Here is a 16,033-nt window from a genome sequence, read left to right on the forward strand (position 1 = left end):
AGCGTGACTAAATTTAATGTGCATTAAATAATTTTTGGTACGTGTCTTCATGTGCAGGGACTGGGCATTAAAGTTAGGGCACTTGGCAATAAAGTTAATGCGAAGTCCCTGCAATCCTGCCATGTGTCCCTAGTGGCTGGGCAGACCAGGTACTAAAGATTGTGCTGGGTTGTGTCTACATGTGCATTAATGTGCTTTAACTAATTGCACCTGCATTTGCATTTGCATCAAATTTAGTCTCAATTACCCTAAATTCACCACTTTTAATGTGCATTAAGGGTGTGCACGTATAGATGCACACCTTTAATGTGCATTAAATGAAGCTAATGTGCATTAACACATCTTGTGTAGATGTGCCCAATATTTACAATTCCGTAAGATATAGACTGAAACACTTTTTTTTCATTCCAGAGATGCGTGTTTTCAGGTTTTTGTCTTCCAGTTGAGACCAGATTTTTTATTTTAAAGAATACAGAAAGAAAATGACAAGAGAAATGTTCCTACCCAAATAACATTGTAACTTAAGAACTAGACGATAGTCAAACAATATCTCTTCCTTGTTTCTGTTATGTGTTCTCATACAATTTTGATTCGTGGCATCTTCTTACCACCTAGTGTAGAAATATTCAAAGGAGCCAAGATACCTTTTGGTTCAATTCAGGCTGCAGTTCACTACATTGTTAAAATTGGTTTTTAATAAGTAATTAGTCAGTGGTCAGGGAAGCACCACAAGGGCCAGTGTGACTATATAGTTATGCTGAATTGTGTGCATATATGTAACTGTGTTTCTTTTACCCTCTGTTGTTGCTGCTTAAACGAAAGCCGGAGGAAAACCTGCTGATCTTATTGAGTGCAGAGCAGAAAGACCACCGTATTACAGGACTGAATTAGATAGTCATAGGTTGTTAATGAAATTGAATTTAATCATTTGCTTGCCTTTTTTCTTACCAAGGTGACGGTGAAGTAGTTGAACAGGTGATTGGGCAGCAAACCAATGACCAGGATGAAAGTATTCTTGATGGAATGATTAGAGAACTGCAGAGAGAACAAGATCTGAGACTAATTAACGAAGGCGAAACTGTCCCAAATCCTCCGCTTAATAGATCCCACTCTGTTAATGGTGGTAAGTACTTCCCATTTGTCTCCACCAGTCGTATTTCCAGCAGACATTTTAAACTGTTGAGGCTGCTGTGCTATACAGTAGAACCTGTATAACAGTATTTGTAATTCATAACAGGTTGACCAATTAAGGACCAGCCACTCAACTGTCAGCTACAGCTTCTGCTTCAAAAGGCAGTGGTTCTCCACTCAGTGGGAGCATAGCAGCTGTCTTTTTTGCAGTGGATAGGGGAAGCATGGTCCTTTATAAAAAAAAAAAAAGCCACAGCAAGCAGCCTAAGCACCTTAGTGGTCCTGTGCTGCTGTTGCATCCTCTCACTTATTTTAGTGTGGGCCTCGCATAACCCCAGATATTTCATTAAACCTTCAGATTCGCTGGAGGGTTATAAAGAATCTAGGTTCTGCTGTACTACTCGCACATGTGGTGGGCTTGTCTTGTGTTTGCTATATTCTGCTTTCTCTTCCCAGTGTTAATAACCTATTTCAAAGACTTTAGCATTCAGTTAGTAACTGAGTTGAAGAATTAAAAGTATGAGAAGCAACTGTTGACACTTGATGGTCCAGCTGGACATCATCTGAACACTTAAGATTATTGGACTGTAATTAATTCCATTAAAAATGTTTTCTAAAAATGTTTAAAAAAATCATATTATTGCCTAACTGTCATTTGTTCACTGAAGAGAGATGGTGCTTTCTACCTTAATGTCAACATAACAGTATATAAGTAGATAATATCAGTGGAATTGTGACAGACTAATGGTTTCTTTCTACAGTAAATACCAAGGTTGAGCATCAGTGTTTTATGAATAAATGTGTGTCTGCTTTGCCCTAGTGTTCCCCCCTCCCCACCCTACAACAAAAGCTCAAGATTATTCCTTTGGCACGGTGTACTTGTTCTATTGACTTGACTTCTGATCCACCTTATGAAACGGGCAGCTGATCACAAAGCAGTTTACTGTGTGCAGTTACTTTAGTGTAACTGATAATGTGGGAGTTGTGTAAGCCAGCCAATCACAACTCACTTTATTCATATGAGAAACTCTTAAAAAGTTTACATTTGTTAATGAGCTCTTTTTAGGTAAATTACTGATAATTTAAATGCAAGTAATCAGTCTCTTGTTGACACGGGTTAGTTCTGATTGATGCATTTGGATCCTCTCTTTCCTCAACAGTGATGAAGCAATAGGAAAAAAAGCGGTGAAAGAAAAGAACACCTCATTTCACTTCAATCTAAATCAGTGGTGCCAAACCTAAAGGCCTAGATATTGGACCCAGCCTATTTGATCTCACTGGTCCTTGTGGCATTTCAAATTTGCTGAGTGCAAGCTTTATTTAAAGAAGAAAAAAAACCTTGGTCCATTGTGAATAGGCCTGTGCGGATAGGGAAGTATTACGGTTCGGATTTGGCTGATTTGGAGGACATGGATTCAATTCGGAGATTCGGATCACCATTCTGAATTGATTCAGCTGAATCAGCTTCGGAAGATTCAGCACTGATTCAGAGATTTGGTGATTCGGATTGGCTGGGGAGAGGCAGGCACAGCTGGACGGCTGCAGGTCTTCCTTCAGCTCCTCTGGCTGTGCCTGCCTCTCTCTGAGTGAGGGGAGCCGTGGGAGAAGACCCCATGGCTGCCCTGCCTGGCCCCATCCCCTGCCTGACCCCAACCTAGTCCTGGCACTTAAAAAAAAAAAAAAAAAAAAAAAAAAAGCCCCATACTCACTGACTGCAGGAGCGGTGATTGGGGCCTCTGGGCGCTTGTGGCAGAGTCCCCCCACCCTGTGCAGTGCTGAGCAATGGGGGGCAGTGGGGATTGCCTTTTCCCTGCTTGGCACCTGTGTGACAGCTGCCCCATGGCATGGGGCAGTGCAGCTCAGCAGGGCGCTGCATGCTGCCTGGGAGCTGAGGGCTCTGGGGCTGAGTTGTGCCAGGCTCCCTTCAGCTGACTGTGGAGCCACCCCAGCTCCCAGACAGTGCATGATGCCCTGCCAAGCCATGCTGCATCTGCACAGTATAATAGCTGCTGTGCAGGTGCCAGGCGGGGATGGGGCAATGATCCCCATTGCCCTCATCTGCCCCACACTTGGCAGTAGCTACATTTATTTATAAAACACTGATATTCAACCTTGTCATTTAGCTGTAGAAAGAAACCATTAGTCTGTCACAATTCCACTGATATTATCTACTTATATACTGTTATGTTGACATTAAGATAGAAGTACTTCTGGTCCACTTCTAGGTCTGTGGCCAAGCACACGGGGGACCCCACTCTGTACTCCTTCGGCTTGGTGAGTGGCTGCAGGGGGACCCCAGGTATCCCCAGACCCAGGAGGCACTAGTCACCAAGCCAGGGGACGGGGGGGGTCCCCCACTGAGTGAGCTGGGGACACCCCCGTGCTCCTGTGGGACACTCCATCTGCCCCACCATCTCAGAGATCACGAGCCACCTGGTACCTTGAGGTACATAGAAAAAACATATAAAGCTGTGTCTACGTCCGAATCATCAAATCTCTCCGAATCAATTCGCAGGATTCTGATTCGATTCGGAGAGATTAAAGGGTCTCATGATTTGATTCAGATTTGGAGATTTGGCTGCTGAATCTCCGCCAAATCGAATCAGCGACTGAAGCTTTGCACAAACTTAATAAATAGGTGTTCTTAGAGCTCACCCCCAATGATGCCCATATCAGGACAAAAAAATTTCTCACCTAATGGAAAAATGTGGCTGTTTTTTTTTTTTTTTCTTTTTTAAGGAAATAATCCTATGTGATTTGGTTGTCTGTGGTAGTAGAGGATTGGACTCCATTGTAAGAGGCCATTTCTAGTCTGGTGTTCGCTTTCAGTTCATCAGTAATTGATCGAAAGAACTGACTGCTCATTCCTGGGATAATTCAATGATGTTGTGCCCTTTGCAGAGGGCTGAGAGGGAACATTCTGCCCAGCTGTGAATTTTGAATTCTAGGTTTTATTTAAATAGTTATGGAAATAGAGGGAAACTGTTTATTTTTCTGTTTTAGCTCTCAGAAGTCCTAGTTTGGATGTAGCATCTCCACCAAATGTTGGTCTCAGACGGAGTGGTCAGATTGAGGGAGTCCGGCAAATGCATCATAATGCTCCTCGAAGTCAGATGGCCACAGAGAGAGATCTCATGGCGTGGAGCAGGAGAGTGGTGGTGAATGAGCTGCCTGCAGGGGTTAGCAGGTAAAATAAAGCCAAAAGTGCTGAATTTCAGTGGGAATCAACTTTGCAGTACAGGCATGAGAACACGCCATTTATTTTTTCTTTGTTCCGTATGCATTTGTTAGCTGCTATTCATTTGGAATCAACTATACAAACATCACAGTGAAACTAATAAACAGTACCTCTTTATCATCCAGTTAAGATTAGTGTTAATGCTAATGTTCCCTGTATTGCCCAGCATTCTTGGGAAAAGAAAAATAAATCCTGTGGCATTTAGGTGATTACTGCAATTATTTACATTTTTTAGGAGTTGGTTTCTCAATTTTTTCAGATATTAAGATTAGGATTACATTCTGTTTTGCAAAAATAGTTAAATTCTCCCATGCCAGTTCAGATCTCTCTCTCTTCCCATATTGTAGCCAGTTGTATTTAGATTTTTTTCTTTTCCTGAAAGGCTCTAACATTTTGTGGGGGGTCAGGCAGGTATTCTCCCTCCCCTCCACAAAACATATTTTATTTTTATCATAATTTCTCAATTCCATTAACAAAGCATAGTTGATTATGCAGCTTGCCCTTCCTTTGAGACAAAATGATGCCAGACAAGGTTTTTCACTAATAAAAAATAGAAGTGGTATCTGAGTACCATTAGTAGGATGTAGACGTATTTGGCAAGTAAGCAAAAAGCATTCTAACATGCAGTAACTAGACTGTCAATCTGTTTGGTGCAAATAAAATTAATGTTTGTTTCCTGTGTGCACTTAGGGTTCAGGAAGAATGCCGAGCTGCCAAAGGTGAAAAAGAAATTGGTCTGTACAGTGTTGAAAAGAAGAGAAAGCCATCTCACACCTCACAAAGGGTATGTAAATTTCTCTAGAAGCGGAAGCATAAGCATAGAGAACAGGTTTAGCACTAGACAGAATCCCAAGGCAATTTTGCTAGATGTGCTAGGGCCCCTCTACACATGCAGGTAAAGGCACGATGGGATCTCATGCATGATCCACACAATTGGTGTGGCATGGCAGGAGCTATGATTGTAGGATCATGAATTGGGTCCCATCACACCTTATTGCTGGTGCCTGATCCTGGGCTCCCCTTGCGCTGGCAAGAAGCAAGTTCCTATGGCTGGGAACTCTTTCAGCTGACAGGGCTCCCAGTCACAGGGGTGCCATATGCACTCCTGTGGCTGGGAGACTGCAGCTGATGTGATCTCCCAGGCAAGGGGGTGTCCCAGACACCCGGTGAGCTGGGTGATCATAGCAGCTTCAGTCTCCCAGCTACTGGGAACGTGGAGCACCCCCTGGCTGGGAACCTTGTCAGCTGATGGGGCTCCCAGCTGTGGGGGTATGTGCTTTCTGCCTGGCGGGCAGCATCAACTGAGAGCTTCCAGGCTTGTGAGTGCATATGGGCCCTGCAGCTGCAGCTTCAGTCACCTGATGGGGCTCCTAGCCAAGGTGGCACTGGCTACATGTGCAAATTAAAGCTGGATAGAAATCGTCAATAAAAGTGTTACACATTTTCCAGCAATAATTTTATAACTGGTTGGACATTTTTAAGGTGCCATAGTTAATTTGCAGGTATCCAGTCTAAAGTAACTGTGCAATTAATCAGATAATTGTGTAATACACATAATGTGTAAAGAGGGCCTTAAAAATAATAGAGTTTATGGTACTTAAGAGCTCCAATTTTGCTAATTGTTATTCCATTCTTAATTTGGTACATGTTGCAGTATAATTTGTTAGTAACTCTATAAAACATCCTTTGTGGTGGGAGGGTGGATGTGCTTTAAGTGAGGAAATTAAAAAAATTGAAAATATCTTTGCTAACCAAAATCTTGGTCCCACAACATGTGAATGGATTCCTGCACCCACAAAGAACCTAATTTTCTTTAGAGTGGCTCTCCATGAGTGAAAAGCAGTCTGTCTTATGGCTCTTCTGTGGATTAGAGTTTTAGAACGTCTTCAAGTTCATAATAAAGCAATGAATATTTTAGTAAGGAAATATTCAGAATGTGCTTTTATGCCAGAACTCAATGTCTGAACTGGTACCGTAAAGTGTAGAAACTGGGAGACTGGGTGAAAATATGCTTCATTCAAATAGTATTTGGCATGCATGGACACATTTTCATTTGTGGTACTTTTACATGTAAAATTAAGGGGTTGTATAAGAGTACTGAGGGAACTGCACAGTTCTCAGAATGGTGAAATTCTCTGGCATATCAGAGGGAACAGAAGTTTGGCAAGAAGATGGTATTTTTACATGATTAATTTTCAGGGTAAAATAGCTTCTTTAAAACAAGAGGGAATTTCTTCCGTCCTTTCCCTCCTGCTAAATGTTCCAATAGCAGAGTAAATTAAGAATGGCTTAATTCCAATTTTTCTGCAAGTCAGACAGTGTACAATCCTTTTTAATAAGGTGTTCTTTTGAGCTACATGTTTAACTACTAAAATATCTAATAATTTTTCCCTGTATACAAGAATGATTATCAGCCTGGCAGTGGACGATCCCTGAGAAGAAACCAGCGCAAACGCCAGCATGCCTACCAAACACGTTCCACCATAGAACACAATCAGCAAGGAGCAAGCCAGAATGCACGTGTGCGGGAAGACTCAGAAAGCTCCTCTGAGGTCTGAAATCCCCAGTGATTCTTTCAAGAAGTTCCTTGTTCATAGATAGTGTGGTCTAACAACAGATGTTCTCAAAACAATATTACCATTAAGACTCAGGTTTTTCCCTTTATGAAAAATCATTGAATTCATGTGGTCTATAGGACTTGTGCCATTATTTTAACAAGTTGGTCTGGGAAGGAGATGAACCATTTATTTCAGTGCCAGTACAGTTCTGAAGATGGTAGAAATATAAAAATAAAAAAAAAATCAAATCTAATTTAAAACAGATTGTTTCTTGGATGACACTCTCTAAAAAATTGTGAAGTGTTTGTAGTTTAATGTACCTGGCCTGAATGCTACTTCTGTTTTCTTATATTTCTCTTCCTGGGATCTCACAGAACTAAAGGTTTTCATATTGCACATGTATTGGGGATGTACATGAACCCATGCTAGTTATTAACATCTGTTCAGCAACTTTCAAAGATACTGTGATTTGGAGTAATAGGCTGATATTGGCAAGAGAAGGATTTAAGGTATCCCAGATGAAGTAACATCCTCCTCTTCTTAAGAGAAAGAAAAAATAAAAAGTAAAGAAGAGCTGAACACTTTAGCCAATTTTACACATGATCTGCAGGGGTGGACAGAGGAGGGGGACAGGAGGGGAGAGACGCTTTAATTAGAGCAGCTCTGAGAGCCGCTCTTATTAAAGCGCCTGCAGCTCCATGTGTATTCGGTATCCCCGAGCTTCAAAATGGCAGCTTAACTAAAGCTCTTGTGACGTGGAGGCTGCTGGAGTGTGCTAATTAGCACACTCCAGCAGACTCAGTTCATAGTCTGCTCTATCATGTGCTAACCAGCGCATGTGAGAGCAGACATCTGGCACATGTATAGGTGCCCTGAATCCTGTTGTGCAAACTCTGTATGCTCACTACTTTCTCCACCTCTGAGTTATTGCTAAAATGATCCTTAAAAAGTCATACCATAGCAATTATAACTCTGAGATCAGAAAAAATCATTAGTTTTACATGAATTATGTGGTCAAACTACATAATAATAGCAAGATATTTCAAGTGTGAGAGATGCATACAATTGTATTATGCTTTAAAAGCCTTATTATTTTTCTGTTCTAACTTCTGAAATCCTTCCTTGTGCCATTGTGTATACATATATTTGTTGTAGGAACTGCTTGCTTGGTATTTCATAAGTCTCTTTTAGTAACATGACCCGTTACAGCTTGTGTGTATCACCCAATAATTAGTCTAATTTGCTTCTGCTTAGCCTAGTCTCTTGCAGTAAGTAAAAATGAGGGGGGAAAATGACTATTAAAAGAAAACAAAGATCTCTGGATATATTATGTTGCCATATTTGCATGGACTTATTCTAGTCTTGTCAGCTTTCTCTTTTTGGATTTTGGGTCAGCTTTTGAAAAGATGTAGAGGGAATGTTACAGGATTTTTTAAATGCCTCTAATATAAGTGAAATCACATGCCCTTAACAACTCCAACTATTAGTAGAAGTTCTGTGAGGGTGAGACAAATTGTGTGGCTTCAAAGTCACTCTGAAGAGACCACTTATTTCTTCAATACTCAGGTTTCTGGGTGATTGCTAAACAGTATTTACTGCTGCAGTATGAAAAGCTAAATACTCTTCTATCTTTAATACAGGAAGATGAGACAGTTGGTACAAGTGATGCCTCCTTGGATGATCCTGTGGCTACATGGCAAAGTGAAAGCAGTTCCAGGTAGTTTTATGATCCTTATAATATTTCTTCTTTATTGTTTGTGATTATGTAGTCTTTTGAAGGCTTTAACATCATGGCTGATATTGCTGGAAGCATAACTACAGTTGAGAAATAGGGCTCATTCATCTCTTACTGCACTCTAACATGACCACATTTCTCCCCCTTTCAAAGCAAGAAGGTGGTGAATCATACCTTATGTCAGAGTCTTAGATACCCTAGATGGCTAAGCAGTGAAGTCTACAAGTACATTAGTGGATATAATATTTATTTGTGCATCTTTGACCAGGAAATATAGTAGTGAACTGACCATGTGTAGTCAATCTGTTTACAAGGGCACGTGTCTTTGTAAGATGGCATGAAAAACCTGTAAGCTTGTTTTTTCTTTTTTCTCTGGAGATTTACCCTCCTCCCTCTGGCATCTTGTATACAGTTTTTCTTTGGATTAGGAAGATTAGGAAATATTTTGAAATACTATGTTTTCTTGCACACAACATATACCCCTTTCCCAAAAAAGAACTGCTGAAAATTGGAGTGCACATTATGTGTGAGAAGTATGATAAGAGCATATTCTGTCACTAGGTGAACCCAAGAATAAAATGCATCTTTCCATGGAGTAGAACAGTGACCACTCTTGGCTCCCTAGTCGCTGTTACTCCATTCCTTATTATAAGGAAAGATCTTCTTTTCTTCATTTTGCCTTTCAGAAGTATGTTCCAAGGCATGTTGTATATAAGAAAACACATCAGCTCAAATGTCAAAATGCTCCTAATTTTTGAGTCAGCTTCACAGACCCATAAATATTAGCTTGGTTTGAAGAGGAATATTGATACAGGTTCAGTGCAGTTAGGTGGTGTGCCCAAAACTGATAGCTGCCTGATATTAATTTGTTGGCGTTTTTTTTTGCACACAATTTTAGTCTTTTTTTCTTTTTTTCAAATAATTTGAGTTTCTGTGTCTGGAGGAGATGAGCTATTATTAAATACAGCATATATATCGTTTTGATGTAAGGAAGTCAGGACTGTACTTTTAAAAACTCAGCTGCTGTTGATCAACATTTTTACACATCTTATAGTAATAAATCTGTTGAGATGTGAAATTATAAAGGCAATAAAGTCAGTCCATGCAGTCTTCCACAAACAACTGAGATCATTACAATGAAACGACACTTTGGTTGTATTTGCAGCTGAAATAGTATACTGAAATGTTTAAACCAGGGGTGCCAAAGATATGGCTTGTGAGCCAGATCCAGTCCATGAATCTTGGACCAACCCCACACTGCATATAGCAGATGCTGGTCCCAGCCCAGTGTGCTGCATGTGGTGCGTGGAGCCAGTCTGGTGCACTGCCTGCAGCAGACCAGCCCTGAACACTGACACTTGGGCCAGGTCAGGTTCACAGACTATTTCCCATGCCAGAATGCAGGGCTGGGCTGGCACAGGTACTCCTGTAGCACACACCCTGTGCTGATTCCATGTGCAGTGAGAGCCCTGAACTGAGACTGGCAAATGTTGCTGCATTCAGTGCATGGGGCTGGACCTGGCATGCAGCACAGACAACTGATCTGGGGCTCACGCTGCCTACTAGGCCGCATTGGACTGGCCCTGCATGCTGGCTCGGGCCAGTCCAGCCCAAATGGGTAGGGCAGTTTGTGGGTCTAATTGGGCACACAGACCAGGCCCCTAGAGCTGGATGATTTGATGCCCCTGCTTTAAACTGTGCACCATTTAGGTCAGTGATTCTCAACTGTAGTATTCCTTGAACCTGCTACAGTCTCGCACTGGCTGGCCCACCTGGGAGAAGACAAATGCTCTCCTCCCCCTGTTTTGCACCCTGGCCTACACCTGCCCCAGCTACTCAACAGTACTTGCAGTTGCAGCTCTGGGGACTGCTGCTCCTGCTGTTGACCTTCCCACACCCTCCAGCAGCCCCTGTGGTGGCTACCCCCACACTCCCAGTAGTATGCTCTGCTGCAGACAGGAGGGCAGATGTGGAAAGAGGGGCTGAGGATCCAGATGGTCACTGGCATGTAAGACCCTGCAAGAACAGCCTTGGCAGCCGGGGCTGCCCTTGCCCTCTCCTGTACAAACTGGGGCTAACAGTGTGGAAACAGCAAGGCATAGCAAGATGATATCCTGGATCAGCTGAATTAGTGGTTCATAGCCTTTTTGGCCCCAAGATACTCCTCCATATCCATACTCCTTTGATCCTGCAAAACGTGCTGTATATGGTCAAAGGAATTTCTCTGCAAGGAGCAATTTACAATATTGGACCTTAATGATATGCAAAAGACAAGGTTGTATGTGCATTGGGCTTTGTGTTTTCTGCATCCTTTTCTTCAGTTATTTACTTTTTCTTATTTGCAGTGATTCATCAAGTGAATATTCTGACTGGACAGCAGATGCTGGAATTAATCTTCAGCCTCCAAAAAGACAAACCAGACAGGCAGCTCGCAAAATTTGTAGCAGCTCTGATGATGAAAATATCAAGGAGTCTAAAGGAGTGGAAGAGAAAAGGAGGAAACCCAAACAGCCTAGAAAAAAGGTAAATAAGCCCTTTTTTTCCTCTCCCCTCTTTCTCCCATGTTGATCTTTCTGTCTCTGTGGGTTTAACTATTTCATAAAATGGTTATGTCTTCAAAGTAAATTCCAGTAACAACTATACAAAAGAAAGATGCCTGGGAGATAACACAATAATCACAATTTATTTGAAAGCAGAGTAAGATTTTGAGCATTTAGTTTTCTTATGCTATTGTGGCCATGTGTAAGCGTTACATATGTCATGGGAGAGAAGCCTCTTTCTCCGCACAGACAGAGAGCTGTACAAACCTTTAAGAAATTTCTTATGGAAGAGAACTGGCTTTTCTGCAAAAAGTTAGATCTTGTACCTATGAGGAGTAGTTTCCTTCTCCCAATCTAAATTGAAAGCCTGTACATTTCTCTTGGGTGAGGAGAATACCTGATACCCCAGAGTTCTCTGCTTTCCCTCCAAGGAAGAGGGGTGGGGAGAGAGAATACTGGTTCCCTGGTAACCTACTTAGGAATCAGCTGTTCCCGTGGGGTCCCTGTTCTGAAAAATTAAGCACTTTTCTGCCAGTCAGCTGATTGGCATCAGAGGGGTGCATTTTTCTCCAGCATGAACACTCCTTGCTGTGGCAGAATGTCCCCACCTTTGTCCTATGCTGTTCCACACTTTCCAGCAGCTGCCAACTACCACTTGAAAGCCTGTCCTCTTCCCAGGCAGAAGAAAGGATAGGCTGTCAATGTAATGGGCATCCCTAAGGGCAGGGGTGGCCCAGGGAGCAACCCTCTAGTGCTCCCTGGCTGGAGAGCTTGCCTATGAAGCTGTCCAGCCATGGAGCTGGAATGAGTGTGCATTCTAGCTCTTGGTCTATTTTTCTACAGGTAAGAATTTCTTAACAATAGAAATAAACATCTGTACAAGGCCTGTAAAGTAGATATGCTAGTTTTGATACATCTGTGTTCTTATGAATTAGGATGTTGCAGAGTCATCTCTTTTCAAAGGGCTTAATGAGGGGGAACATGATATTTACTTTCTATGAACCAGGTCTGACACCTTTCTAAATAACTGGGCCATGTGATAGTTCTTTTGTCTGAAAAATTCCTTGGTTAATACAGGAAGTATTTTGAAGAATGAAGACAGCAGGGCAGGAACTTGTGCTCAGCGGTCTTTACTAGTCCAATGTTCCTTGGAGCCATTACCAACTAGAGTTAAGATAGAGTACTCCTTAATCTGTTTTAATGTGTACTGGGGGCCAGTTCATTTCCCAGTCAGCCCAAGGATTTGGATAGGAGGTAGGAATGATGACTTGATATAGCTGATAGAGGACAAAAATGGCTCTAAACTGAGGATTTTCTAGATTGCCATTTTAAGGATAGTTTTACATAAATCTTTGAGTGAAGCGGTAGAAAAGAAATGTGTGGTTAGCATTCACTTAGACTTTTTCTGGCAAACAAAGAAGTGGCTGTAAAACAGTTATATAAGTCCCGTATTTTTACCTTTACCTTCAAGGGTTTTCTTTTTTTCAAAGCAGATGCTTAACAGGTTTTTAAGTTTTTATATGCATATTCAAAATTTGAGTTTCTTCCTTAGGCTGCCATTATACTGGTTAGTGAGAAACAAAGATATCAACCTTTAAAACATGAAATAAGTTATTTCAGCATTTTCTCTGGTCTTAATATTTAATTAATTCTCCTTTGTAAGGAGTAACTCATATTATGCTCATACATAACCCTTCTGTTCTAAATTTAATGTAATTTAAGAAACCAAGTGGATTACTCTCGATGGAAGGTGAACCCAGTGAAGAGTGGCTTGCCCCCCAGTGGATTTTGGATACCATACCCCGTCGTTCACCCTTTGTCCCACAGATGGGAGATGAGGTATTGTTGTAGCATCCTTTGTGTTCCTAGTTATGTCAGATTTAAAATTGTTGCAAAATAAAACCATTAAATCAGGGAGTTGGTTATAGTGAACCATGTTCAAAATAGCCCATGTTCTGTTTTTGCAGAAAATGAATACACTGCTGCTAGTGCTTCTTTTTCTACACACGTAGACAGCCTGTTGACATTATGGATCTCAAGGGAAAAAGAAATCATTCTTCCCCCTCTCCCCACCTGTATACATCTATCTATATGTGTGCACATATTTCCCTTTATGATTCCAATTTCAGAAGTCCATGTCTGTCACTTTCTTGGGTGCCTAAATAGAGCTTGTGCTGTTAAAAATCAGGAAGAGGAGTGTTTTTCAACATCTTTGGAACAATCCTGTGGAGTTTAAAAGGGATGATATTTGAAATGTTTATGGAGATTTTTATAATAGGAATTAACTCCAAGATTAGCATGCAATACATTATTTTTTCTTTTAAGATCATATACTTTAGGCAAGGCCATGAAGCTTATGTGCGTGCAGTAAGGAAGGCCAAAATCTACAGTATTAACATGCAAAAGCAACCATGGAACAAAATGGAACTCAGGGTAAGTTAACCAAATCTGTAAATTACTGTAAATCACATTAAAAGACAATTTAAAAATTAAAAGCAATGAGAGAGAAGAATGTTTTAAATGTTCATTAGCAAATGTTACAGTTGTAAAGACTTCCTTGTTTATAAAAGATACTAGCAATTAAGTGACTGATAGTAGGAACTTAGAAGGAAGTTGAAAGACGTTCACTAGTGTGGTATTCTTCCCTAACAGAAGTGGATGTTGCTAATTTCAAATGTTAAATGTAAATGTAAAAACAGATGGATTTCTCTGCACAAAGCTGAGGATATTACAAATGTACAGGCTCAGTGTCCCACTATAAGTACCTGTAAAGCATCTGAGAGAACACTTTTTCCAGGGACAATCCCAGCTAATACAAATTAATTGCCATTCAAGCTGCATATGTAGGTGATGGGACAATGAATTGTTTGATGTAGGTCAAAGCCTAAGACAATCAGACTGGGATGGGATATCTGTTTTTACCCCTTGTCTTGAATTCAGTCCTATTGAACTAACTGTGCTTAAGAACATGTCAGTTCTTACAAGGAACTGAGCTATTAGTCACTAGTTTCAAAACCGGATAGTAACAAATAAGCATCCAGTTTTGCAGATACTTTAAAACTTATACACTGTCCCAGAAAAGCAATAGAGCTGCTTACATAGGTAAAGCTAGTTTTCATAAGTTTTTGCAATCTGTTGTTTTTCTACAACTATTGTATAATATAAAATTATGTTATCTAACAATGATTCAGTTCCTGGAGTTGTGTAGTTTTACTGGTTTTTGCAGTGATTGTTTTTTTTTTTCTTTTTTTCCCTGTCCTTGCACTTTGCCATAAATTGTTGCATTAACTGCAGCACAGTTCTTAATCCATGGCATTGTCTCATTTTATTGCTGCTTTTCTATACATTTTTATCCAAAGACAAAGAAAAATGGAAAAATGAATCTGATATGTAGCCATATCCACAATTTTGAAGGATCTATTTTTCTCTTTCTAGGAAATAAAATCCTGTTACAATTATAAGTACTTACTGATTCTAGCAACAGTAAAATCTTGTTAATTTATAAGATTTTTTTTTAAAAATAAGAAACATCTTGCCTTACTCTGTGTTGAATTAGGAACAAGAATTTGTGAAGACTGTAGGAATTAAATATGAAGTTGGGCCTCCAACGCTCTGCTGCTTGAAGCTTGCATTTCTAGATCCAATCACAGGGAAAATGACTGGAGAATCTTTTTCCATTAAGTGAGTAACTGACTGGCTAAAGTATTTCCTGAAAAAAGCAGAATGTTCTTACAGTTAGTCTAGACATGCATTCTTTTCTAATTTTGCAATAGACTTCTTCATGTACAGACTCATCATCGCTGCAAAGAACTTGAAATAGTATCTTTAAAACTGAAAAGTTTGCCTACATACTCATATTACAACCATGTCCAGTGCAAATAGCACTTCATTTAGGAGTAATATATATGCCTATTTTGAATAGGTACCACGATATGCCAGATGTTATTGACTTCCTTGTGCTGCATCAATTTTACAATGAAGCCAAAGAAAGGAACTGGCGGATTGGTAAGTATTGTTTTGCTTCCTCCATGTGTTGCTTGAGCTGCATCCAGTATTTGACATGACATAATTCAATCTCAAAATGCATTCTGTTTGTCCACATTTAATGAGAAAAAAGTACTTGTTACTGGTTGTTTAGTTTTTAAATGTACCGCTTTCCTTTCAGACAGTTTTCTTATAATGTAAAATAGTCCAGGATGATTGTACATTTTTGTTTTATCTTTTAGTTTTAACTGCTTGATGAAAAGCTTTATGAGATACTACTTTGTCACTTACACAGTTATGAGTTAAAAATGCCAACTTACCTTGATAAATAGGTGTATGCCATAACCAACAAAATTTAGATGCTCTGTTGATAGGAGCCATATAAATACCTAGACAGAAGATTGGTCTAGCTTTTGTAGAGCCAGACCGATCTATAGCAGTGCACTGGTAAGATGACATGTTGGTCTCTACTGAATGATGCAAAAAGCACTGAATTATATTTTGCCTCTGGTAGATGTTGAACCTTGTAGCATTATGGTGACTACACTGTATTACACTGGCAGGCAGGGACCGCATCCAGGCAGACCTGGATAGGTTGAAGAAGTGGGTGGATCTGAACAGGATGTGGTTCAACAAGGACAAGTGCAGGGTGCTGCACCTGGGGAGAGGGAACCAGCATTATGGTTATAGGTTAGGGGCTGACCCTCTCAGCAGCACAGAGGCAGAGAGGGATCTTGGAGTCAGGACTGACTCCAGGATGAATATGAGTCGCTAATGCAACGAAGCAATAGGCAGAGCCAGCTGCACCTTGTCATGCATCAACAGGGCATCACTGACAGGTCCAGAG

At 40.6% G+C, this 16,033-nt stretch overlaps 1 protein-coding gene across 1 annotated transcript in view; it reads left to right on the top strand.

Annotated features, from left to right (window-relative positions):
• Positions 1 to 16,033, top strand: part of BRWD3 (bromodomain and WD repeat domain containing 3) — a gene marked incomplete at its 5' end in the record, with an annotated part of 122,000 nt that overhangs the window by 63,674 nt on the left and 42,293 nt on the right. The window contains 10 exons of the mRNA XM_019521031.1: positions 953 to 1,123; positions 4,135 to 4,318; positions 5,060 to 5,153; positions 6,772 to 6,921; positions 8,568 to 8,644; positions 11,008 to 11,185; positions 12,925 to 13,041; positions 13,528 to 13,635; positions 14,759 to 14,883; positions 15,125 to 15,207. Of these exons, the coding sequence (XP_019376576.1) occupies positions 953 to 1,123; positions 4,135 to 4,318; positions 5,060 to 5,153; positions 6,772 to 6,921; positions 8,568 to 8,644; positions 11,008 to 11,185; positions 12,925 to 13,041; positions 13,528 to 13,635; positions 14,759 to 14,883; positions 15,125 to 15,207 (1,287 nt within the window). The remainder of the gene's footprint in view (positions 1 to 952; positions 1,124 to 4,134; positions 4,319 to 5,059; positions 5,154 to 6,771; positions 6,922 to 8,567; positions 8,645 to 11,007; positions 11,186 to 12,924; positions 13,042 to 13,527; positions 13,636 to 14,758; positions 14,884 to 15,124; positions 15,208 to 16,033) is intronic.

Source organism: Gavialis gangeticus, unplaced genomic scaffold (assembly GCF_001723915.1).
Source record: "Gavialis gangeticus isolate Ggan-Ray unplaced genomic scaffold, GavGan_comp1, whole genome shotgun sequence".
NCBI classification, from domain to species: domain Eukaryota; kingdom Metazoa; phylum Chordata; order Crocodylia; family Gavialidae; genus Gavialis; species Gavialis gangeticus.